The 26,696-nt window shown below is 37.1% G+C and overlaps 2 protein-coding genes across 4 annotated transcripts; one reads left to right on the top strand and one right to left on the bottom strand.

The window, feature by feature from the left end:
* The first annotated feature begins 628 nt into the window (after positions 1-628).
* Positions 629-7,814, top strand: mylpfb (myosin light chain, phosphorylatable, fast skeletal muscle b). 2 transcript variants are annotated; one of them, XM_056771228.1, is made up of 6 exons: positions 629-700; positions 5,558-5,653; positions 6,804-6,984; positions 7,071-7,149; positions 7,547-7,595; positions 7,681-7,814. In XM_056771228.1, the coding sequence occupies exons 2-6, from the start codon at positions 5,618-5,620 to the stop codon at positions 7,783-7,785; spliced, it is 450 nt and encodes a 149-aa protein (XP_056627206.1). In that variant the 5' UTR covers positions 629-700; positions 5,558-5,617; the 3' UTR covers positions 7,786-7,814. The 2 variants fall into 2 exon arrangements, with proteins under 2 accessions (XP_056627206.1, XP_056627204.1); XM_056771226.1 differs by lacking the exon at positions 629-700 and adding an exon at positions 5,001-5,052.
* A 4,235-nt stretch (positions 7,815-12,049) lies between these two features.
* LOC130438671 (transforming growth factor beta-1-induced transcript 1 protein-like) lies at positions 12,050-26,609 on the bottom strand. Of its 2 annotated transcripts, XM_056770723.1 has the most exons (12): positions 26,435-26,609; positions 23,437-23,487; positions 22,720-22,874; positions 22,571-22,629; positions 20,266-20,402; positions 18,845-18,917; positions 18,474-18,558; positions 17,261-17,452; positions 16,932-17,105; positions 16,562-16,643; positions 15,654-15,802; positions 12,050-13,508 (listed from the first exon to the last, which is right to left on the bottom strand). In XM_056770723.1, the coding sequence occupies exons 1-12, from the start codon at positions 26,445-26,447 to the stop codon at positions 13,242-13,244; spliced, it is 1,437 nt and encodes a 478-aa protein (XP_056626701.1). In that variant the 5' UTR covers positions 26,448-26,609; the 3' UTR covers positions 12,050-13,241. The 2 variants fall into 2 exon arrangements, with proteins under 2 accessions (XP_056626701.1, XP_056626702.1); XM_056770724.1 differs by lacking the exon at positions 23,437-23,487.
* Between the last annotated feature and the right edge of the window lie 87 nt (positions 26,610-26,696).

Genomic DNA, 26,696 nt, shown 5'->3' with positions numbered 1-26,696 from the left:
GGTTCCTCTAAACTATTAGAAGATAGTTCACAATAGTCTCAAAGAAGAAATTATTACTGCACAAGTTTGTGAGTGGAGATCGCTGATCAGCTAAACTTCAGAGATCAGGTTGCCAGCACCACTCGGTCCTGTAGATTCATCCTGTACAATATTGGTCATGGTGGCTTCTGGCATCATACAAAAGCCCTGTATGCTGAGTGCGGCAGAGGGACATGTTATTAATATTTTGTTGTTGAAGTTGTGACAAAAATAAAAACATATTGTGTGTTTGTTTTCCATGTCGAAGGTGTATCGCACATTTCCCGGCAGTCCTGTGTAAACTACGGCATGAAAAGTTTTTTTATACAGCATTATTTTCATGACACACAAGGAGGCGGAAACTCAAATGCTCAATCCTTTAGGCTCCACAGGCAGCTGAGATCTGCAGGCAGAGGACTCGACCTGTCATAGACTCGCAAGGAGAGCAGTTGACCCATAAAGGGAAATCTTGATCCACAGGGGAGAGCAATTGACCCACATGGAAGATCTCAACCCACATGGGGAGAGCAGTTGACCCACAAAGTAAGATATTGGCCCACAGGGGAGATTTTGACCCACAGGGGGAGAACAGCCTGGTCGCCGACCGGTGGGAGGTTCGAGACGCCAATGGGAATGAGACGAGGGGGGCGTGGTTCAGCGAGGTCTGCAGCAGGAGACAGAGGTAAGTAGGTCAAGTGCACATTATGAACACCTGTTTTTCGTTCCAGTGATTAGTGAGGAGACGGTAAAAGCCACCTGGAGGCTACCTTTTAATCGCACAATATTAGTATACCTAGGGACCTCTAGTCATTTGTAATACTTGCAGAGGTTGTCTGTGATCTTAAGTCCGTGCGAATCGGCATTTCTGTGATTTGGCGGGCTCATATATCATTTTTAAGGTTTTATCCACCGTTTGCGAATAATGGAGGCTGTTTGGAAATGTTTTGGTATTATTTCGGGGACTGGGAGGTATCCTGTTTGTTAATTTATCATGGAAACTCTCGTAACATTTGAGACCCACGATCGCGGTAATCTTTTGTCTGTTTCACAATCACTGGTCTCAAATGCTGACAGGAACGGCCATATATCATTAAACACCATACAACTAGTCTATACAAACTATACGCAAAGCCTTGCCATCACATCCAGGAAATAAGTCAGTAAATTTGAGTAAATCTTGTGAATGCGTCACATGAAATACTGATTTAGGGAGGTAATATATAAATCACAGGAGGTCTCAAGATAATACTAGTACCGTGCGAAAACTGTGAATGTTGCTAATGTGTAACATAGCGTTACGTCTCGAACCAAATTCATAGAAGGCTCCAACTACGAAACTGCAATCCAATCAAAGCAGTGAGCGTTTACTTATAAAGTCTTCAATACGGCACGCCCATTAAAACCCTTTGTTTGTAGCGGTGGCCTCAAAACCATTGTAGAAAATAGCCTATTACTTCTTGATTTTGAAGTTTTTAATGTAAAAATCACGTGAACGTCACAACAGTATAAAACAATAAACAAGGCCAGTTCACGAGGCAACGAGGCAAACTTCATCCAAGCCCCGTTTCTTAAGCAAATGTTTAACAACCACATTTAAATAGCTTTGTTCACACATTTAGTATAAGGGGTCCATGCGTCTCTCATCTGAGCGGTTCATGCCCCCAAAAAAATTGAAGACCCCTGCTGTAGTGCATTAATGCATTTGTACTACTGAAGAGGAAGCTCAAATTGTGTATACTGTTCTTCTGTGCAATGATAAGATATTATATTCTATTTTATTATAAAAAGTTGATTCTGTAAAGCCAGAATAGAGAGTGTGCTGTATAAGTCAAAAACATTGTACCATGGAGAAACAGGAGCATTTTACTTGAGACCACTATTTATTTGTTCAAATCAGGGGATGTGAAAATAGGGGATGCTGGGTTATTTCTGGCCACAGCTGCCTTGTTCTTGTTGTGGCCCTCCAATTTTGTTTTTCTTTTCCCTTCTGTGATTTCACATTTTCAGTTATAGAAACAGTCCTGTGAAAAAACTAAAATATATCAGTGCCCTGTTGCATGAAAACCCACGCTACCAAACATACTTACCATTGACTTTAATAGACCACAAATTTATCATTACAAGTAATAATGCAGGGGGAAAAAGTAGACATTAAAGAGGACAGTGTTTTAGATAAAAACGCAAGAAGGAAAAACAATTTACCCTCTAAATCCGCAATAATGCTTTATACTTATATTTTATCAATAATTACGTATTGTAAATCTTATTTTATTAATAAAAATGAGCTTCATTTTTTCCTCCACTCTAATGAACAAGATTACATTCATCGCGAATACGACTTAAGGGAGCTATATTGGTCCCTAAATTTTTTAAGAGAACACTTTAGCAGTTAAAGGTTAATATTTATTGACAGCCTTAAAGTCCAGGTAAAGAGAATTCTGAGAATTGTTTCAAAACACATTATAGATGTTAGAAATGTATTGCTGAAACGCATAACAAAGACTCAGAAGTATATAGTACAAAATTGTGGAGTTAAACTGTTAAACAGTTTTTTCACCAATTCTCGGTTTAGATTTTTTTGGGCATCAGTTATCTGCTCATCTGCTCAATCCAAAACTCATGGTTGTAAGCTTTTCGCACATGCTTTCAGACTCTCACTCTGCCCAACTAAACAAATCTCACGCCAAACATCAAGCAAATGGTAACACAGACGCGAATTAACAGAGGAGAATAATGCAAATAGAAGGCAAATCACTGCGCATTATTGTGACATGCTTCAGTGAATGATTTTTAATTAACAAATTTTCAGACGAGCACGAGCAGATGATCCACCCAGCTGGTTCACTATCAGCAATCTCAGCATCTACCATATCAGCTCAAGAGAGAACCACTACAAATAGATAAAGCTGTCTGTGTTCACACTTGACTTCTTTTTTGAAGCTGCTGGCATCTGTTTTAAAGATGCTAGCCTGGAGTCCTGAGCGCTTTTAAAACCCCAGCGTCTTTTTCTGCAGCTCAGTGTGTCTTTTGAGGTCGAAAAAAGTTTTCTGAAAAAACGTCCTGTCAAGCACATTGATGGAGACCTGTCGTTTCCATAAAACATGCGAGGAACTTGATTGGTCGAGAAGGCTCATGCTCAAAAAAAATAATGGCGGCCAAACATAGTTTTGTATAAATGTAAGTTTAATTTTCACTTTTAATAACTTTTGATTTTATTTCTTTCAAGATATTGTAGTGTTTAAATATGTGATTGATTATATAAGACATCTCTGTTTATAATTCAAATAGAATTCTGTTACGCTACATATGTATAAAGCCTGTCTGTCTAAGCTGCCTCCCTGCACAAATGCTATCTTTGAACATTGCCGGCTGCTATTTGTAACCACAACGTGCTCTGGGTTAGGGCAAATACGGGGTCCGGAACCTTCACCCCTGACATGGGGAGAGGAAGAAACTACCAGGCTTCCCGGAAAGTACGCTAAATATGCATACCTTTAACCTGCTCTTGAATTGTCTATTGATGAATATCGCATGCATTGACTCGTCCATGATTGAATTCAAATGCTCCCATAAAACTTATTCACATAATTCACATATTGCCTGGGCTGGGGACTCAGGTTGAGCGATTCGAGTGGGGTTGGCTTCAGGGCCAACAGTGGAAACGCCCCCAGCGTTTGAGAGCAGAGTGTCCTCCTTATTATTCGAAGATTTTGATAAGTTATTCTTTTTACTTCGATGTTTTTTCTCGATTCAAATTTGGCTGGGTGGTTAATAACATACTTTTCTGTTATGTGACAAACTCAAACACACAATGTCACTTTACTCTGACTTTAATAGGATTTTTCTTACAACACTTTTTGTCATTAAAGGTTCCCTTAACCCTACATCTCAGGGTTGTCTTAACTTAAGGGTTTTCATGCAACCAAGCACGTAATGTTCGGTAAGGGAATACAACTATTAAATACATGTTGATAGCAGACGTCATGATCTGGAGTTAATATTCAATTTAAGGACTTTTAATTGGAGACATTGGGATTTGCTTGTGATAAATGACCAGTTGTGGATTGTATAAAGATGCTTTGCATAAAGTACATAAAATCTATTCAATCTTGAGGAAATAAACACCATTTATTTAAAAACTAATATAAAACTAGAAATAAGTAAATGATAATACAATATAAAAACTAATATACCAATGGAATTAAGCAAATGCTTATACTACGATCTAATGTAAACTTTGTTGTTAATAGAAACATAAAGCAGGCTACATATTTATATTAGATAATGATAGATTATGAGTTTATATTTGTGTTAATTCAGGAGGCTATTATTCGAGAGACTCAGGATAACTTCATAAATGCGTTTGTGGCTGTTTCTAGAGAATTTAATTAATGTGTATTGATACTGCGCTTGTCATAAGTTACATGCAAGGCAGCTTTTCAAAAACTTAGAAAATAGAAGAAATCAAAATAGAAGTGATGTTAAGGAAACACTGCAGAACAGAGAAACGACTGATCATAAAAAGAAGTACAGGTTGACCTCAAGTTATACTGTACATGACAGGAAAACTCATTTTTGTGACTGCCGTAAAAGTTCTGAAAATATCAGAAAGTTGTGTGATTTATAGATCTACAAATTATTTGTGTGAACAGAGAGTAAATATGGTGATATTGTTAATTAATCCGACATGGGATTAAACAGAGTCCTACAGTAAAGCCAGCAACTTTGACTTTCCATATTTGTCTACGAGGTGAACCAAACTGTTGCCAAAATTACTGGACTGAATTCACCTCATTCCAATGCTTGCAAATCCTATTTTGGACCAGAAACGAAAGATGACACCCAAAGCACTCTATACTCCCGTCTTTTACATTCACCAGCACCATCTCTCCATGCCAAACCTGATGGCTGGGCTAAAGTTAGCACACAGGGGGTTGTATATAAGACCACATGTGAAAAGCACAACATGTCATGTCAGTGGCATCGCTGTTGTGTAGAGTTCTTTTTTGACCGAACACAAAACTTTTAAAGATGGTGAGTGTTTCCTAGCAAACTTTTACAATTTTTTACAGGAGAATTTAAGGATGATGTTCTGTTGCAAATAAGATACTAATATTTCTGGTAATGCATTGCATTTTTTACTAAAGAATCATAAACAAAACCAGATATTTTGTAAGTTCAGTGGTAGTCTGTGTTCTTAGACATATATTTGGCAGAGAAGTGACGTTGAGGTGCCAAAGAACTTAACAGGTTTACTAGACATCCTCGAATGCTGACTATACAGGGTATCACTTCCTCAACCTCTGTCCTAACCACAATTTCAGAAACCACTGATGTTTTTGCTTGTATTTCCGTGATAACTGAAAATATATATGAATGTCTGCAGCAATAACAACCCATTTTCTTTTAAAATAATAAACTATTAAGAAGCAAAATATTATTGTTTTTCTTTCAGACACTCTATTTGACAGAGTCCGCTTAATTTTTCGAAAAATGTTGCTAAACGACTGACGTGTTTATTCCATGGTTTTCTTTCTAGGCACCCAAGAAGGCCAAGAGAAGGCAGCAGGCAGAAGGAGGCAGCTCTAACGTCTTCTCTATGTTTGAACAGAGCCAGATCCAGGAATACAAGGAGGTGCAGTGCTTTCACATTTTTACAGTTTGCTTTTACTTTTACACAAAAAAGCAGCTAAGAATAGTGAGAATAGCAATAAAACGATTCATTTTAAGGACGTAATAATATGAGAAGTGCTATACAAATCTTTTAACGCGTTTTTACGAAATTCCTACTTTACACCCATATATGCACAAGCTACACACGTGTATTTCTTTTTGATAATCTCTTAATATATACAGTACGTATAACATCAAAAGACTGGAGCCTGTTCAGCATTATCCCATGCTAAAGTGTTCATAAACGTTAAATTACAACGAGTACCGAGTAACCTAGTAACAAGATAACTTTTACCCAAAACTCCAAAAAATGCCCAGCTTGCAGATATATATTTTAATAATAGGTTACAGAATTCACGTATGTGTTATACCTGAAAATGTATGGTTACAATATTGATTAGAGCAGTGAGTTGTTGCCCACTTGTTAAGGCATACCTTAACATGTTGTTTAAGGCATACCTTAACATGTTGTTTAACAACTTCAGGCTTTGTAGAACCCAAAAGAGAATGGGTTAAAATCGCATATTAACAAAAGAGTCTACGTGCAAAATGCGAAATGAAGGGATTCAAAATGAAAACACTAAGTTCATTAAAACATATTCACTCCAAAATGATCACACATATGTCATGTCAAAATGATGTAACATAGCTATTGCAAGAAGAACGAAAGGCTTGTAAGAAGCAGGGAGAGAAAGATTAACTCATGAGGGTTGCAAAAGTAACTTATCCCCTCTCCATAAATATCCCCTGAGAATTCTTCGTACATTCTGTGACCATTTTAACAACTTAGAAAGACAAGTGGTCAGCACCTGCCAAGAGACTTCTTGGTCTCAGATGTCGTCTCGAATTTCAAGGGTGGAAGCACAAAGATCTCATAGAACGAAAGTCACGGTAAAACTCTTAAGGCTTTGCTTTATTTGAGCAGACACATCTCTGGGGACAGTCATTTACAACAAAGCTTTTCTATACAACTTACATTATCTTTAATGTAGAATAACCCATTAAATTAATGCTTATCGGAAATGTGATTTTTTGTGCGTCTTGTCTGCTTATGAGAAGAATGCAATATGAATGGGCATTTAATGTCTATAAACTGTCTCCAAAACAAACAGGCCTTCACAATCATTGACCAGAATAGGGACGGTATCATCAGCAAGGATGATTTGAGAGATGTGCTGGCCTCTATGGGACAGCTGAACGTGAAGAACGAAGAGTTGGACGCCATGATCAAGGAGGCCAGTGGCCCAATCAACTTCACTGTTTTCCTTACCATGTTTGGTGAGAAGCTAAAGGGTAAGTTGTCTTTTTTGACATTTCTTGCTGTAAAAATAGATATCTTTGATTCCACATTTAATTTTTTTTTAAAACTCTTCTCCCAGGTGCTGACCCTGAGGATGTTATCGTGAGCGCTTTTAAAGTTCTGGACCCTGAGGCTACTGGCATCATCAAGACAGAATTGTAAGCGTTTTGACCAATTGCTGTTTTTTTAAACTACACTATAGATCTTCCCTTGGAAAGCTTTCTGGGTACAAAAACAACCTTTTAAAGGTTTTTATATAAAAAATGTGTTGGTATAAATCTGTTAAACATATTTGGGTGCAACCCTAAATGGAGAGTTAGATTAAATGATATCATGACTCTTCCGATCTCTGTATTGTCAATAATGGGGATGTTACCTTATTCCCCAATATCTGTATATAGATCCTGCTTACTCGTTTCCTCAGTTTGCTAAGATTTGAAAGCAAAATAAAATTATTATGTTAATATTAATAATGTTATTATTAGTCCACGTGTCTGCAATCAAAGTCTTAAAAATTTTGAGGAACATAAAATAAATTTGTATTTATTTTTATAGCCTTCAGGAACTCCTAACCACACAGTGTGACCGGTTCACTGCAGAAGAGGTAAGTGGTTCTTTATTAGGTTTTGTTTGTATTATTTTTTGTTGACCGATGTTTTAAAGACTTCTGACGGTGTTCTTTCTCTTAGATCAAGAACCTCTGGGCAGCTTTCCCTCCAGATGTAGCTGGCAATGTAGACTACAAGAACATCTGTTACGTCATTACTCATGGAGAGGATAAAGAGGAAGAATAAAGAATAACTGTCTCATTGCTGCATCCACTAATGTCATTACAAGCTTGCAAACTCTTTCTATGGTCCAGTTTTCCTCTGAAAGGAATGTTTTTTCTCAACTGAAGGACGGATGGCATTTGAGTTGTCTTAATGCAAGTCACATGGAGCATGTGAGATTATTTTCAATAAAATAATCATAATAATCAAAAGAGATTGGGTCTCATTCACTAAGCACGTGAAATGTGCGTAGGAACGATTTTACAAAAAATCATGATTCACCAAAAAGTTCATATTGAAATGAATTCTAAATGTACGTAAAAATTTAAGAACTGCAGAAACCACACGTACGCACTAATCACAAGAGGTTTGAACATTGAAAACTGAAAAAATGAATATATATATATATATATATATATATTCAATAGTTTATGTATGTTGGGCCTACATGCATGTAGGTATATAACACATATAATATTATAATACATATTACATGTAATTACTAATAAGAGGTCCAAACAACAATCACCTGATGTAGACCTAAATAAAGCTGATATATAGGTAATAGCTGTATTATTTAGAAGGCATGGCGTACTTGGCACTCCTCGAGGATATGCAGCGAGTGCTCTCAGGAGAGTGCGCATCCTGCAAAGATATGTTTACTGAGGGTGTTGAATGGCTGTTCAGTCACTTTAGATTGCAGAGAGAAGTCCTTATTGATTTATGCAACTCTTTTGAACGGCACATAAGCCATACCACAAACCGCTCTCACCCAATAGCTCCTCATCTACAACCTGAGCCGTGCCATTCACAAAGTGGGAGAAGCTAGTGTAAGGCGTATGCCTACGTATGTAAAATGTCCTTATACGCGGAACACCAGATGGTAGTTAAGAGGGGGTTCTATGAGATGAGTGTCATACATAACACATTGGTGCAATAGATTGTACACTTCCAAAAATATTTTTGCTGCTTGTTCAATTTACTTAAATTGCTTAAGTTAAATCAACACAACTTTTGAAAAATGTGGTCAGAACATGATTTTTTATGTTTAGTCATATAACAGAATCCATTCATGTTGGGACAACATAAAGGAGCTTTGCGTATAACTGTAGTTTAAGAGTTATATTTTATGTGTTCCTGACGCAGAAAAGCCTGATTCATGCATTTGTGACCTCACGGCTTGACTATTGTAATGCTCTACTTAGTGGTTGTCCTGTATCATCAATAAAAAAACTATACTTAGTTCAGAATGCAGCTGCCAGAGCTCTAACCAGGTCAAGAAAATACGATCACACAACCCCAGTTTTATCATCGCTTCACTGGCTACAAATTAAGTATCGTTTTGATTTTAAAATTCTTTTAATTACTTATAAAGCCTTAAATGGTTTAGCCCGTACCTACTTAACATAGCTTCTATCACATTACAACCCATCACGCTCTCTTAGATCTCAAAACTCAGGACTTTTGATGACACCTAGAATAACTAAATCCACCAAAGGGGATTGAGCTTTCTCATACGTAGCACCTAAACTCTGGAAAAGCCTTCCTGATACTATTCGAGGGTCAGATACACTCTCCCAATTTAAATCTAGATTAAAGACACATCTTTTCAGCCAAGCTTTCACTTAATGCATAGTTAATGAACAGCAGGTACGCTGATTATTCTCTTTCTGCCTCCGCAGAAGAGAGGGAGAAATTCCACCAGGTCCAGATGATCGACATATGCCCATCCCCAACTAGAGATTATGCCAGCTACAGCTGTGGACTGACTGTCCTTCCCAGCTCCATCTAAGGCAATTCCACCACCACCCAAGAGAAATACGACCATCTGACCATCCCAGCTCAGACCACTACATCCCCAACCAGGAGCAAAGACGGACTACTTGTCACATTAATGCTGAAGTTACAACACGTGGTCTTTAATGTCAGCAGTTTGAAGATATAGCTGCATTCAGTGGTCCTGATTGGAGGTCGCTGGGTGGGTGTTTGTGGGGAGTGGGGGGGCTCGTTGGTTGTGGTTGGGGAATTTTATTTGTTTCGGCTGTCTGGGTCTGCTTTGGTCTTGTTTTTTGGTCGATGTCGGACAACAGAGGAATAAAGTTACAACATGCCATTACTATTTCCCCTGGTTGTTCCTCTGTTTTCTGATGTCGACAGTGGACTGGGACCGGATTGGACCTGCACGGTTTTCGCCGAGTGGGACTTTCTGGGTCGCGGATAGTGGTCTCTCCCTCTTCCTCGTGGATATTTGCTCGGTTGCTTTTGGTCGCTGGGTGCAGCTATAAAAAGTCAGAGGGGATCTGGCCCTCCCGCCTGAGCCTGGTTTCTCCAGATGTTTTTTTTCTCCATTAATCAATCGTTGGAGTTTGGGTTCCTCGCCGCAGTGTTGGCTTGCTCACCGGGAGATTGCATTTATATATTTAATAATTAGATATTATTTATCAGAATGATCTTGATTGTTCTATAAACACCATGCACTGTGCTGTGTCTTTACCTTTGTGATTTTCAGGATTTCCTGTTTGCTCCTGTAAAGCTGCTTATGAGCAATGCACATTGTGAAAAGCGCTATATAAATAAACTTGAATTGAATTGAAATTATATTTTGTTGGAGAAGTGTAATTGCAATTCTTGGAAAAGTTTTCCTTAATTTAATAAATTCGTTCAACAACTTTTTTTGAGTGTACTCATGTGCACATCAAAGCACCATCCGCAAACGCAATAAACTATTTGAACATAAAAAAATGACCACTCCATCAACGTTCAGTCTGCGGTGATAGCTGCAACATAATAAATGTTGTTTCTCGCTGACCTGGAGGAACACACGATTACTATATTTTACAAAACAAATTTTATAACACTTTGATGCTGGAGCGGTTGGAAAAGGGTTGCTTCTGGGTGAGTAGAAGCAGACAGAATTCATTGATTCATTTAAATACAGGTTCACCATGATATGCTTATTGTAGGTGATAGGTGTTATGGTCTAAAAACATGGTTCATGACACCCCTTGCCAACCCAACGACCCCCAAGGAAGTGCGCTACAGCCTGAAAAATGCCCGTGTGTGCTCAACGATAAAGGACATTTGGTTTACTCAAATCTCGTTGGATGTGCTTGGATATAGCTGGTGGAATGTTCTTATACAGACCATAGTAAATCTGTCAGATTATTTTAGCCTGCTGTGTATTGCATATCATCGCGACGGCACAGGATGTAGGCTATCTATCCCTTTTAGACAAATGTAGATAAACGTTCCCATCCAAGCAGCGCTTCAGGCAGGCATTCATCTGTTTACGTTTATAATGGTATAAAATATATCCATTATAGTTTTGCTACAGTGATTAAGAAGGGTGAAATTTGTGTAAATTTTAGAGGATATTTAAATACTTCAAAGCAATCTAAATTATTTGCTTCAATACAATTATTGACATTTATGCATTTATTTGATTGCTTATCAATGCTAACAATTTATTCAAGGTGTCAGATGCCAAGTCCTTGATGGCAATGATGAGGGCATCTTGACTGGCGAGCCCCTCGTCAGTCAGGACTTGTGCACCGGTGCCCCTCTGTGAACGAAAGGAATATGCAGTAGACGGCTGGACCTCAGTCTGTTCAATGTCATCTGCTGTATGAGGATGTTCTGCAAAAGCCGGTGGAAGTTTTCTTACTTGGTGTCCGTAGGCAACTTGTTATTTTCAAGAACGTAATAATACTTAAAATTGAACGGGGAATGGGCTAATCTTCGAAAAGACAAAGTAGAACTAAAAAGTATTATAGAAAATAAAACGTTTCTCTAGTTGAATGCCTGGTTTCAACTTCAGCTTGTACCCCATTGCGCCATCTACTGGTTGAGGGACACAAAGGGGACAGCTGCCACGCTGTAAAATCCAATTACACTTCAAATACTTTTTTTTCCAAAGATGTTTACTGATATTTAGTCGGTTTTATCAGGTTGATGTATGTTCAAATGTTGATTTTTGAATACGTTTGGTTTTAGTTAGTTATAAGATGTCATCAGGGAATATGACAGGACATTGATACCGCGCTGCACTTCGTGCTCACTACTGCGTTGTCTTCACTGACGATTCCTTCTGCGCATGCCCAGGCTCCGTACTGACGTTTTTGCGTAAAACGTCAGCACACATCTTCGGACGTTTTACTATCAATTCGTTACAATTGACTGAAGCGGCGTCACGTTTTCCATCTTTTATACAGTCTGTGCTGATTCATCATTCAATAATAACCTTTTTACAGAGCTACATTATTTTGAGATATTTACTATACAATCAGAACAATTTACAATTGACTTTTATTTTGTTTTGTGTAACGTTGTACAAATATAATGTAGTCTAAAAAAAACAAATTTATTTATTGGATGCTGATTAAGGATAAAGCACTGATCATAAATGATGCAAACACAGATTTTTGCATATAGTTTGCATTACAAAAACAAATACATTAATAATGGAAATTGAGAATATAAAAGAAATGCTTTAGCAATGAACATAAGTTGCAGCACAAAGCTAAAGTGTAAAACGAAATATTTGATTTGTAAAAAAATATTTCAGTCAAATATGAACATTATCTCAGAATTTACTCACCCTTGTGCCATCCCAAATGTGTAGGACTTTCTACAAGCTAAGCCCTATATGGATTTAACTAAATACAATTTTGAGCTTATTTAGTGATATTAAAATGAAAACAAGCACAGTCGAGTGCTAAATTGTTTATTTGGCATATTTAGTAAATTAGCTCAAAATATTGCTTTCTCTAGCAAACATTTCATTTCCAAAGAAATTAACCTGCTGGAGTCATTTGAATTACTTTAATGATAAATTGACGTTCTATTTGCAGCTTTACCATTAAGAAGCCATACTAAGGTAAGATAAAATAATACAATTTTAACCCTTTTGTGCATGAATTACGACAAGCACAGTCAGGATGTTTTCCTTTATGTTTTCATTGCAACTATGCCATCAAGACCCATGCATAAGAAAAAGATGGCTTTCTGAATAGCGGTCCATTGTAGTGATCTCTAGGTGTGAACATTATTCATTTGTTTTTAACAAAAAATGTCATATACTTGTGGGAAGGCATAAGAGAAAGTAGATTGAGATATCATTTTGGAATCAATTTCTTACCTTGAAGACTCCCCTTAAAACTTCCAAGTACAACACCCCCCCCTTAAGAACTCAATGAGTAACTGAAACATGTCCAACCAATCCCCATACGAAACTGCTCTTACTACACCGAGCATGTTAAAGTATGTTCACGCTGACGGTAACCTCAAGTCATGTATTTGTATTGCTTACTAAATAAAATGTTTTGCTTACTAAAGCTTTGGATTTCCATCCCCTTCATTCATGCGTTAATTTATTGTATTCACCATAAGCATTTGGCATCTCTTTGTCCTATCAACATTTGCATTTTTATACATTTTTATTGTATGGTAGTTGAGAATTTCTTATTTTCCTCTCATTATCCTTAGCCAAAGAGTTTGATAAAGCAGGGATGGCAGTAAGGTTTGCTTTCCTGCTCTTTGAAACAGCCCTTGCTAAGTGGTTTTAGGCAGAAGTGGCACACCAGATGGTGGGGATGAAACTTGGCACCCATCGCACTGACACAACGCCCCAGGATGGGCTGCTGGCATGCTTGGCACATGCTGCCTCGGGACTGGTGGTAGTGGGCTTCACACAAGGGCTGCCCTTCAAACTCAAAGAAACTTCCATTCACAAATGGGCAATAGCATTCCTGCAAAGAAATATATGAAGAATTAACAACATAAATATTATATATATATATATATATATTTCAAACCCCAAATATTTTCACTTCAAGCACAATTAGCAAGCAAAAGCACACACATCGATCTCAAATGGTTGCTCGACTAAAAAACAAGTAGAAGTCTATTAGGAATGCAAAGTCGGCAACACCAAAGCTCCAAAAAATATCAAAAGATTTTTATTGTTAAAAAACTGTCGAGCACGCAGGCTCTTCATCAGACAAATGAACAACACTGATATGCCACTTTTTATACCCCCATGCAGGTGATCAAAGGTCACATGGCCTGACAATCCTATCATAATAATAATAATACCCAACAAATAAACCATAACAATAACAGAAAATACAAAAGAAATGTAATGTGAAAATCCAAAAGGCCTTACGTTGTAAAAGCGGTGAATTAAATTACGTGAGGCCTTTTGGATTTTCACATTAGACACGTTGTCCCCTAGAGGATTGAATGAAGTCTTTGATATCAGTCCATTTCTTTAATTAATAAAATATCTATTTATTTATACAGCTTTAATTAAGGTTTTGATGGTACTGGTTGAATTTATGTACGTAGGTATTATTATTCAATGCTGTTAAATTATATATTGAGTTTTGTATTTTGCATAGCTTTATGTTCTGTTTCTTTTGTATTTTCTGTTATTGTTATGGTTTATTTGTTTGGGTATTATTATTATTATTATGATAGGATTGTCAGCTCATGTGACCTTTGATCACCTGCATGGGTGTATAAAAAGTGGCATATCAATGTTGTTCATTTGTCTGATGAAGAGCCTGCATGCTCGAAACGTCACAGGCTATGTGATAGTTTTTTAAAAATAAAAATCTTTTGATCTTTTTAGGAGCTTTGGTGTTGCCGACTTTCCATTCTTAATAGACTTCCAGCACAGTTGCACTAAGTATAGAGGGTATGCACGTGACATCACCACATATGAAAATCAGGTGAGTCATACACACTGAGTGGCAGAAAGATTGAATGTTGTAGTGTTTACTGTTATCTGTACTGTGTACAATATAAATATCAGGAAATGCAATTCTGCACAACATTTCGGTGTCCAAAGACACCTGGTTCCTATGTAAGTCATAAGGATCACCGTTGAGTCCAACTGTTTTAATTTCAGCAAATAATTGCGTGTTCTAGTCCCAGTTTCTTCACTTCTGTTGAAAGCTATTTTGCTGAGTGTTTTGCCACTCAAGGGGGCGTGTTCTGCCATGTTCACGTGGGAAAGTGACGTCAATGCATATCCTCTATAAATCTAAGCACAGCTATAACATTCATCTCAAAACTATAGGCTTCAATCCCAGGTGCGCTTGGAGACTCAAGCACCCAATGAAATGGCTGAAGATCTACTGTATAAGATACATCAATGTATGTAATGAGTTTGGGGTGTTCAACTTCAAAGTTTCTTTTCTGTTTTTTTTTATATACACCTACAGTATGTGGAAAGGGTATCTTAATCGTAATGACATAAAATTAGAAAAAAAAATGTTTCTATGGAATTAACACTACTTTTAAACGTAGCCTGAAATAGCCCATGATGTTGCATAATGTTCATTTCATTCATTCAGAAGTGCTATATAAATACAATGTAGACTGTTAACTGTCAACCGTTCCGTATACAGGACACTCGTCAATATTGTGCATGTTATTTCTAATTTTCTAATCGAATCATGACAAACTCTTTATCGATGGAAAGGTCTAAGACACTAGAATATAGATTTCTGTGTTTTTTTTAATAATTTATGTAGGGAGAGTAATTGATTCTTTTTTATAAAGAGTGTGCTTTGATTTTTGTTATCCTTTTGCAACCCGTATTTATTAAATGTATTTTTTAATCAAAGAAAAACCTAACAACATACCTTTAACTTTTTTGTGCGTGTGTGATTTTTTTTAGCAATAATCTGCTACTTTTCTTTTTTCAAATGAAACCAACCCTGTATTCTGTATTCCAAAGAATTCATGAGTTACCGCCATTTTAGTTCCATCATGCTTTTTCATTTGTAGGCTCAAAAAGGGCTCCGACAGTAAACAAGTTTTAACTCATTGGATTCAAGGAACCTTGTACTTTAGAATTCCGCACAAACTTCCTCGGTCTCACTCACCCTACAAACAAAGCATTGTGGATGCCACAGAGCATTTAGAGCCGAGATGTAATTCTCAATGATGGGTTGGGAACAAGCTTGACAGCGGGAGGCAAAGAGGGCCAGAAAACACTGCTGGCAGTATTGCAGCCCCTCACGGTCATGAAAACCTGTGAAGCAGCATAAATACTTGTTAACCTGAAGATCTTCAAACTATATGTAAGGTTACAGAATGCTGAAATTTTACATTAATGAAATGTGCTGGTGGTACAACAGAATACTTTGGTTGCGCCAGACAATGGTCAAATCAATAAAGCAGTCAACAAAAATATAAAAAAACACAGATAATGTGGATAAAGATGATAAGGCATCAACAATCTCCACATTACAATATTATATCTATCTGTGGCCACTATCTGTGGCGTTAACTGTGATTAACTACTGCAGTACAGTTAAACAATTGACCATTTCTGACAATGAAATATAGTATTTATTTCAGTTAAGTTTCATAAATCTACATGTCATAGAGAAAAACTTGCCATAATACTATGTATTTTAATACATTGTTTTGTCATTGCTTTATTTATTTATTCATACATCCATCTATTATTACTAATAATACTCTTTATACTGCATGTAGAGCTGATTTGCAACAATATAATTTGTGAAAAGTGCTATATAAATTACATTGAATTGAAAAATTGAATGCAAGCCTACATGAGGTTTGGCAACTTTGCTGGAGGAGAAGATTATCATTGACTTCATTTTAAGGTTTCTAAATATTCTTGACACAAATCTATTGCACAACAATAGTGTTTTAAGATAAGCTTGCTGTTTGATATTCTTGACCTACAGACTGAGACCGACATACTGTATGTGCTATTTTATTACATAAAAGAATATTTCCCTGAAACCCCATTCGCACATACCTTCATCTCCAAATGATCGGCTGCATTTCACACAGTTGAAGCATTCAGGATGCCAGGTTTTATCCAGCGCAGTCACCATTTTCTGAAGAGGAAAATCGCACAGGCGATAAGAGCAAATAATGAGACCAGCGTTTATAATGTCCTTATTTCCTACTGTAGATGAGTTCCTGCATCCATGTTGTCCGGTTTAATCACTATCTGCATAATCTCTACATAAACATTGTTAAACAAACTGGCCAAAATTAATGACAATAATGAGTTTTCTCCAAACGGGTTTCACAAAAAAATCCCATTGTCTATTAAAAATCTACTAAACACACAGTCCCATTTCAAAATAACAAGAAGTAAGAACACACAAACATATGCTTACGTTGAGTATGGGCTTGTTGCATTGTGCGCAGTGAGGCGAGTACAGGGTAAAGTAATCTGTCTCACAGTATGGTCGACCGTCTTTCTCAAAGAAATTACGATTGCCAAGCTCACATTCACACTCAGAGCAAACAAAATGCTCTGGATGCCAAACCCGTCCAAGAGCTGTCACAACCTACAGTGAGAGAGATATAACCATACATTTGAGAAAATGATTCATGAGCTTATTAACATGCTTGCTTATCGTTATTTGATGTATTTATCAATCATCATGCCTTCCCTAATAAGTTTTCAAAGCCCCATCCCACTTGTCAAAGAAGAGGATTTCACCTGTCCTACAACTGGTTTTTGACAGGCAGAACAGTTTCCTTTAGAGGAGGTGGACACTCCCTGTCTGCTCAGATCTGATTGAAGGAGACCAAGCATACTGTCCAAGGAGCCTCCAGTGGTGGCAGCTAGCGCAGATCCAGTCTGCTGTATTGAAGGGGTCAACGGACTCACGGGAGTTGTAGAGGCTGTAGGCTGGTATAGAAAATGTGGGTCAAAATTACACCCAAACTTGAGGAATAAGGAATATTAATATTAAATAATAAATAGAATGTTTCATTAAAGGTAAAGGGACAGATTTATGTAGGGATAATGTTGTGCTCTGGCATTTCAAATAGAATTCATATGTGACCCTGGATCACAAAACCAGTCTTTAGTAGCATGGGAACATTTAAAGTAAAAGCCAAAATACATGGATGGGTCAAAATTATCGATTTTCTTTTATGCTGAAAATCATTTGGAAATTAAGTAAAGATATATATTTTTTAAATTTGATACCATAAATATATAAAAACTTTATTTTTTTTGAGTGGGTGGCCTGCTACAGTGCCTCTGATTAATTACTTAATTAAAGGCAATTTTCTCTATATATATTTTTTTTGGACCCTCAGATTCCAGAGATTTTAAAGGTTGTATCTCCACCAGGTTTTGTCCTATCCTAACAACCCATACACCAATAAAAAGGTAAATTATTCTGCTTTAAGCGGATGTAAAAATCTCAATTTCGATAAATTGACCTAGACTGGTTTGTTTGCCTGGGGTCACATAAGTGTGGAAAAAAATCCTCTCCCTTCCACCGTGCGGTCTCTGATCTGTGGTGCCTCCTTCTAGCAGAAACAATCGCAGCCATTTTAAATGAAAAGATTTGTGTCTGAAGAGTAAATACCAATATTTTTTTTACGCCAAAAGAGGCGTTTGTGCTGTCGCTTTTCATATTAAAATGAACCAAAATCAACCTAAATAACATTTTATATTTAAAGAATTTATGTTTTGATTTCTTTTTTTCAAAACTCAAAAACAATCATTAACAGCTAAAGCATAGAATGCAGTTATAATTTCAGAAGTATGTTATAATTCAGATGCTTTAAAGTTTGAGTAAACAATCTTGGAAACGTGTGTGTGTGAGTTTACACAGCCATACAATATTATCACAAAATAAACAACAGAGGATAATCCCAACATACTGCATTTATATAAAAAATGCTGTGAGACGTACCGTGCTTTGCACTCTAAAGTCTGACAGAGATGCCATTAGTTTGTCCAGCTCTAGAGTTGCAGATGTAGCCGAGGGTTTCGCCGCTCTAGAATCATTGACAAAATGTACACATAACATATTCTATAAAACTATATGAATTATATTATTTTTATGAATTAGACTTTTTTCTATTAAGTAGACTTTTCTACAAATTAAAATATTTTTATTATGGAGTTTTTTTTTGAAAACATGTATATAGTCATTAGGGGTCTTTCATAAAATTTAATTAACAACAAATGGTCTGTAAATAGATATCTGATATTTACTGTGAGAGAATGGTAAATGGGTAAATGGAAAAAAGACATTCATGGAAAATACTCTGGTGTACTAACCCAGTAGAAGATGAATCACACTTTGGAGATTTGTCATCTTTTTTCGTGGTGGGGAATTGGGCCAAAATCTCATCTAAACTCACATCAAAATGATATTAGTTTTAGTTTACCAAAATATCACATTAAATTAAAACGTTGAGTATCTATGTATTATATACTACATGTAAATATTTGATTGCATATTTACAGGTACACATAATGGGTCTCATTCAAAAAACACGAGCGGTATTTTTGTGTGTAAATAGTTCTAGTAATTCTAACATGAATTTTAGGATACATGAAAATGTTCGTATTTTCAAAATGTTAGTTGGTACGAAAGAAATGTACACCTGCTCCTGCTGTAAAGTGCGAAACACCACACGTAACTTTCTGTATTCGTTTAGACAAACTTTTTGCCCTGTCTTTTATAATTTTTTAACTTTTAACTAAAAGCAGAGCTCGTCACTGTCCTTTTTTACACAGCCGTCCAATCACAGTGGAGAAAATAGGCCGGACAAACACTACATTGACCAACCATCAAACACAATAATGGAGAAGTTAATATTAATGGTTACTGCATTTTCATATTAAGTAATATCCTTCAAAATAAGAAACTAGTAACAAGTAGGCTAGCTTTTGCGGATTTTCTATTTTCACAGCAACCAATGCATCTCCAGAACAACGCGTAAATCATAGGCGGGATTATGCTAATTGTTATACGAATGATTCATTATACACAGATTTTACTATCTGACATTTCCGAAGTATTTGTGAATCCGGAGGAAAATTTTCGGTAAGGTCTGTTTTACGAGAATTTACTTATATATTTAGACATGTTTCATGAATGAGGCCCGATGTACATAAATCATACACATACATTCATAATATAGTGTATACTTCACCAATAGCTTCTATACTTTTGAACTATTAATCACCAAATACTATTTGTCAGTGAGGAACAGATGTTATTAAACTTTTTTTAACAACAAGGATTAGGGATTTCAGGACAATATATTAGTTGGTTTGCTTATAACAGAGGGTCCCAAATTAGAGGGGTCGCAGGGCCACGAGGGCAAGGTCGCAAGATGATTTTCAGAAATCTTTTTTTTATTATTCGAAATAGCGTATTTAATCAATTAGTGCAACAAAATATAAAAAACATTAGTTTAAGTTTAAAATAAAACCATGCAAATAAAAAGGCATCAGCCTTTGGAATTTTCTTTAAATAACTATAAAATAATATTATGTTAGACCTTGTTCTTTTGTATTGTCGTTATGCGCGTGTTTGGATAGACCTAATAAGTGCATGTGCGCAATTGCGCACAATGTTCGAATACTTTAACCACCTCCGAGTGTAGTGGGGGTCTCGAGTCACTGGGACTGTTATTTTAGTTGTCGCAAGCTGAAAAATTTGGGAACCCCTGACTTATAACAGCACACACCTGTTATGTTGAATTGTGTAGCATTGAGCTCCTGTAGTAAATGATCGAGCTCACTCAGACCTCCACCCAATACTGATGAGGAGGAGAAAGCTGGAGAAGAGCCGGCTGTGCGGGGAGAGTGTGGCTTACATACCGTACTGATGAAAAGAAAAAGGTTGACAAAGGTACTTAGTATTAGTAAGCAGTAATACAATTTTTCATTCTTGTTTATTGTGCATCAACTCATGGTAAAGGGGTCATATGACATGGCGAAAACGTATATTTTCGTTTGTTTTAGATGTAATGCAATGAGTATACATGATTTAAGGTCTAAAAACGCTGTATTTTCCATGTACTGTGCATGTTTGTATCTCTTCTTTGCCCCGCCTCTCTGAAACGCAGAGGTTTTTTACGAAGCTCATGGCTCTGAAAAGCGAGGTGTGCTATGATTGGCCAGTTAACCAGTGCATAGTGATTGGTTGAATACTGCAAGCGTGTGACGGAAAAGTATCGTCTCTTACCATATTTGGAAAATCAGGTTCCAAAGCAATTGTACTAACAGGTACGCCCACCTTACTTGCGTGTACATTTTGGCGGATTTAGTCATCTCATACCACGAACTGACGTAGATTTGTGGGGGTGTGATTACACAAGATCTTTCAGGCAGGTCTGGGTGAGCATTCGCTTTTAGATTGAATGCATCTATTGTTCCGACACTTTAATTTTTGCAATTGTATAACTCTAATTCATGCATGGGCAACTTATGATGCAACAAAGACACCGAAAAACACTCTTTGTGCCATATCACCCCTTTAAAAGATGTAACTATTGTTTTTTAAAGACTTGGCCTAAAGCTCATAAATCACATGGACTACTGTCGTAATAATGTCAAGATAATTATTGGGATTTAAATGGAAATGAGTAGCACATCCTTCTTCAAAATTAATTTAATTATTAGAGTTATAGACATCACCATATTAGAGCCATTCACACAGAACGCATTCTTGTATTTCAAAGCACAAGACAACTCTTGGCAACTTGACAACTTTTTTTACACCCTTCAGGCAGTGCCCTCGTGGGCACTCCCTCTTGGACTACAGACTACCTGGACAACATTTCCCATAACTCTTTGCCCAGACTTGGTGTTCATCACCCTCACCTGTGTCTGATTAACTCTGTCCATCCAATCATTCATTGCTAAGTCTTGTACCTTATGCGTTATAGATGAGATTTTCCCCTGACTGTTTCGAAAAACGATTAAAAGCTCAGAGAGTGTCGAAAACACCGGCATCTGTTGGTCAATGAAACATATAGCAGTCGCTTTTGAAAAAGTGCCCCACCAATCAGAGCAACCAGCAGTTGTTCAGAGTTTTTAATGTTATGTGTACAAATAAAGATTAGAGGTACACGTGTGTGTGAATGGTCGATATAATAAATGAATTTACCAATTCAAGTGTGGCAGTAAATTCCAGTATGAGATCATATTCATTTGCACAGGCTTTAAACGAATGCCCAAACCCGGTCACTACCCGGGATTGTTTAGCGGGTAGATACGCGTAGATACATTTTAGACCCCCCCCGAAGTGCTCTGAAATTGAAATATGCTGCATTTTATGGTTGCTTGCGATGATAATTAAACAAATACCGTTAGCTACATGTTAAGCAAACACAGTTTCATCAAGCCATGGCGCCCCCCCCTGTTGAAAAAAACAATTTGCTGGGTTAGGTATGTTTAGATGCTGGTTGAACAAGCACATGACCAGGTAAGGACCAGCAGACCAGCATCAAAAAATACCTAACCAGCATATGCTGTTTCTTTTAACAAGGCTCTCAGCAGTCACACAAGAAAATGTAAGAAATAGCACAGATGGTACTGACTTGGCTGTTGCAACACAACAAAGACGCAAACACAGGCCACAGAACACAGACTATGTATATATCCTTTTTTTTTTACAAAACTGACCCGAACCCGAGGCTATTCATTAAACATTAACTCAGAGAAAGTGAAGCTTCGTTTGTCATTGGTCACGTGATCTCGACGTTTACAACACGAGCTTCGAATCGAGGTTCAAATGTCACATCACTAGTGTTTTGGACAGCTTGTTTGTGTCTGACCTCTTTCCTGCTGTTTGGATTACATGTTTGGATTGCCTTAATAAATATACTTTATTTGGATCATTAACCCTGCGTGTCCCTGTGCATTTAAGCTAGGCTGTTTCTCAAAAGTTGAAAATCTATAAAATTGACACGGCATGTGGCACCGAGGAAACATGCTGAAAAAAATGTCTTGACTAAATGAAAATCATGTTGTTAGTAGCTATTGTACCTGTAAAGTTTGTTTGGGTCAGAGTTCTGAGATCCTGATTTCATTGCAGCAGAAACGGTCTTTCAAAGAGAAAACACATAGAAATAAATATATTTCAAATAGAAAACTCCAAGATATATGACTGTTTACAGTGAAGTCTAACAACATACTTGTTGCGGTGTGTATGACGGAGGGGGTGGTCGGATTTGAACCGAATCCTGAGGATTGGATGGGGGGTCAGAGGTCAGTGGAGGGTCAGACGTCAGCAGGACGGGAGAGCGAGCAAGAGGGAATGCTGAGTTCTCAAGATCAGCAAGCAGAGCATCTACAAAATCAAACAAAGTTATCAAGAAATATAACTTCTAGGGTCATCCTGTATATAAATCAATGTCCGTTTATTGTTTATCATAGTCATCTATTTTTCTAACAGTATCTTTAGTCAGTTCATTCTCATTGTAGTGCTGCAGAGTCAAATTGAATATAAAATACATTACAACATTTATCTTAAATTTAACTTAAGTTACAAAAATGTCTTTCTGTGAGACTTGCCATTGGTTGGATCAGTCAGTGTGAAAACCGCGTTGGCGTTTCTTGATCTTTTTCAATGTTGGTGCTTGTTGGTGTTAGTTATGTGCCTTATTTCTTATCTATACTTTCATATATTATGTATATATTCAGAATAACCATTGGTTGTTTCCTCTTAATGCAACAGCTGTGTCACGTTTACTCTCTTTTCCTCCAGTTTTAGATTGTAGTTTTGTCGTTTCTGTTTTTCCTTTTATACATCCTACTTCCAGTTTGCTCAGTTAAACGAGGTTTTGTGCTCATAGGCTGTCAATTATAAAACATTAACAAGAAAGAAAACATAGACACTGAAAATTACATACCAAACATAACAATACGAGGACTGAGAGGGTAGTTAAATGCATCAGGAACACCTGAGGAAAGACAGACATGCTAAGAAACCACAGACAGAGAGACGGACGGTATTAGCGAGCACAGCAAAAATGGCAACCATTCCAACGTTTTTACATTAGGCAAACAGAAAATGCATTTGTTCAGCGAGAGTGAACACTTGTGTAGTAAGGCAGGGTTGAGCTTCTGCAACGCTCCAAAGATGGCATGCAAAATTTTGCTTAAGCCACAACAAAATTCCAACAAAGTCTAAACCACAGAGGGGAAACAGCAGGCTGTAACATTAACAGCTATGCAGAGAGGAAGTGTGTTGTTCTGTTGATAGCTTGTGTGTTTATTCAACCTCTTATTTATGTATTAAAGAACAGAGCACAAGTGTATTTTCAAGGGACAGTTCACTTTCCACAGAATGCTTTTCCAAACCCATTTGTTTGATATAGCAATGTCATTATAAAACGGTCAGGTCTGGTCCTTGATTCTAATTGGTTGAGCAGCGTTTTGATTGGGCTTAATAAACACGTATCAACCGTTTTATAAAGGCAATTTGTCCGGAGAAGCATTGGGTTACAAGTGCATTTTTATAACAACTTAGATGGCTTTGCATCATGCCCTACAAAGACAGCAGCAAGTCTTCAATAAGCCTAAAAGAGCCCACGTCACACCCCTGATATTTCACTCCATTACGGCAACTCCCTTAGTTTTGTCAGTATTGCCTCATCAATTAAAACGTAAAGATTAAAAACTTTCATTGACTATGAAGTGCAACAAGCAGTCTGTTATTTACAGTATTGTGAACTTTTCCTGTTTTTGCACCCTGTTGCTGCCATAAACACTCACCTAAAGGATTATTAGGAACACCTGTTCAATTTCTCATTAATGCATTTATGGTGGTGGTGTAATGGTGTGGGGGATGTTTTCTTGGCACACTTTAGGCCCCTTTGTGCCAATTAGGCATCGTTTAAATGACACGGCCTACCTGAGCATTGTTTCTGACCATGTCCATCCCTTTATGACCACCATGTAGCCATCCTCTGATGGCTAGTTCCAGCAGGATAATGCAACATGTCACAAAGCTCGAATCATTTCAAATTGGTTTCTTGAACATGACAATGAGTTGGATTTTGTTTCGATTGATTAAATAATATTAAACTTTTCCTTTCTTCCACGCTATTGACACTTGTGAAAGAATGTCGGGCAGCTAACACTACGTTTCATAGATTCTTTTGTTAAATGGTTTAAATCTGCCAGCTAGAATAGACAAAAAAGAAAAAAATTGGTTAAAAATAGTTTAAATCCACGTGGAGCAAACGCATAAAATAAAACGTACAAAAGTGGTCAAAACAGAATGTTTATTTACAGTCTGTGGTATATGGTTATCTTATGTATTTTGTTTACAATTTGTTGATAAGAAAACAAGTGTAAAAGCCTATTTTACTCTGGAAAGTCTGTTCCTCAGCCTAAAGGCGACGTCAGAGAAGACTAGAGATGAGATGTAAATGTTTCTTCTCTAACAGTTCCGCCGTTCACAGTGCCCTTCATACTGAACATGTCTTCACACTTTGGATTGGAATCTTACTGAAATGAAGCGCGTCCCAGCCCTGATGCATCAGTTTTGGAGTACACTAGAACCCTTCCTTTGTCGTCAGTGACACTTGTATCGCATTTCTGTATTTGTATTGCAAGAATTTGCAGCGCGTTTCTGTGTTTGTTTGTGTTGCTTGTATTTGTAGGGCATGTGTCGCCAAACTAATGAAGATGCTATCTGAATGTGCTTGTGTTTTTCAATTTCCATGTGTTTTCTACCGTTGCAGCGCGGTGACACCTAGCGGCTTCCGTAACTATCCCTTTTAAACTTTCTATGAAACTCAGAGTTTGTTCATCTCACTTTGTGCAACAGGAATGTTGAGAGACAGGGTGACAATAGTGTTTGATCAATCAATGGCAGACCATTTGAAGAAATTTACCAACATGTTTAATAACATGCTTAGTTTGTATGAACAATTGACTTTTGAGATATGTGGAAAATGTTGGATGTACATTCCGTCTGTCACCAATGCTTTCATACAAAATCAGATCATAGTCATATTTGTAGATAAGCTGGCAATGAGAGCTAAGTGTTTCACCAGCTTGTGCCAATTCATGTACTTAACTGTTTTATAGTATTTGGATCCTGTGCAAGGACAATACAGTTTAATAAACAAACTAACAAAAAAGTTTCTATACCAGAACAAAGAATAAAGTATATCGTTAGTTATTCCGTCATGCAGTTATAAAGTGCAAAACATAATTCAAACACACATGGCATAAAAGTCTTTAAAAAATAGTTACAAGCATGCAGACAAAGCACTGTGTTCATATAAGGAGCTGAAATGTGTCTCTTTGGGAATTCAAACCATATTTAGAGTTGCCTGTCTGTTTGGCTTGGCTTAATTCTGCCACAGACCAGCCCACTCTAAATTCATGAGGGTTGATGCAACAAATACCTCTGCAAACACCGCCAAACACACAAGAGATGAACAGCAACTTTTGCTCAAATGCATGATTAAAACATATACAATAAATGACTAACACAAACCAGAAAACAACAGCCATTTTTAGTAAAAGGGCGTACGTTTCTCTATACGATCCATCCATTCTCTCTTCCTACCCCTCAAACGTTACCAGATGTGGGCAGATGTGTGGCACACACACATGTGGAGACACAACCACATGTACGACATTGTAAATATATTTATGGTATTTGTATCTAACATTTACTTCGCCTTAAATTCATCGAAACGATTTCACGTGTCATAGAATGTTTTAAAATAAATTAATCGCCGCAAAAGAAAAAAACTGATAAATAAATTAAAATAAAACGACGTCAACATTTGTCCCCACCCTTTCTCTATTTCTTCTTTCTGTTGCATCGATTTAGTGATAATAGCGAAAGGAAAATCTATAAAACATAAACAATGTAAAACCACCTACCCAAATCGTCCATCAGTAAACAATCAAATGAGTGACTTCGGGTCAAATAAAAAAGAAGGATGTATTCGCGAAATACAAATGTGATGATTTTCCTTTTTTGAAGAGATGGAATAAATTATTCCCGCTCATCCGGAATAAGTTTTCAGGCTCCGAGTTTTCCTTGAACGGCACCGTTTTCTTTTCAGAGGATGTGACGGCCCTGCGGAGGCGGGTCGGGTGACATTCCCAGCCCATATTTGGGATTGTGAATTCGTGGCTAACG

Source organism: Triplophysa dalaica, chromosome 17 (assembly GCF_015846415.1).
Source record: "Triplophysa dalaica isolate WHDGS20190420 chromosome 17, ASM1584641v1, whole genome shotgun sequence".
Taxonomy (NCBI): domain Eukaryota; kingdom Metazoa; phylum Chordata; class Actinopteri; order Cypriniformes; family Nemacheilidae; genus Triplophysa; species Triplophysa dalaica.
This window is presented reverse-complemented; position numbering and strand designations above follow the sequence as displayed.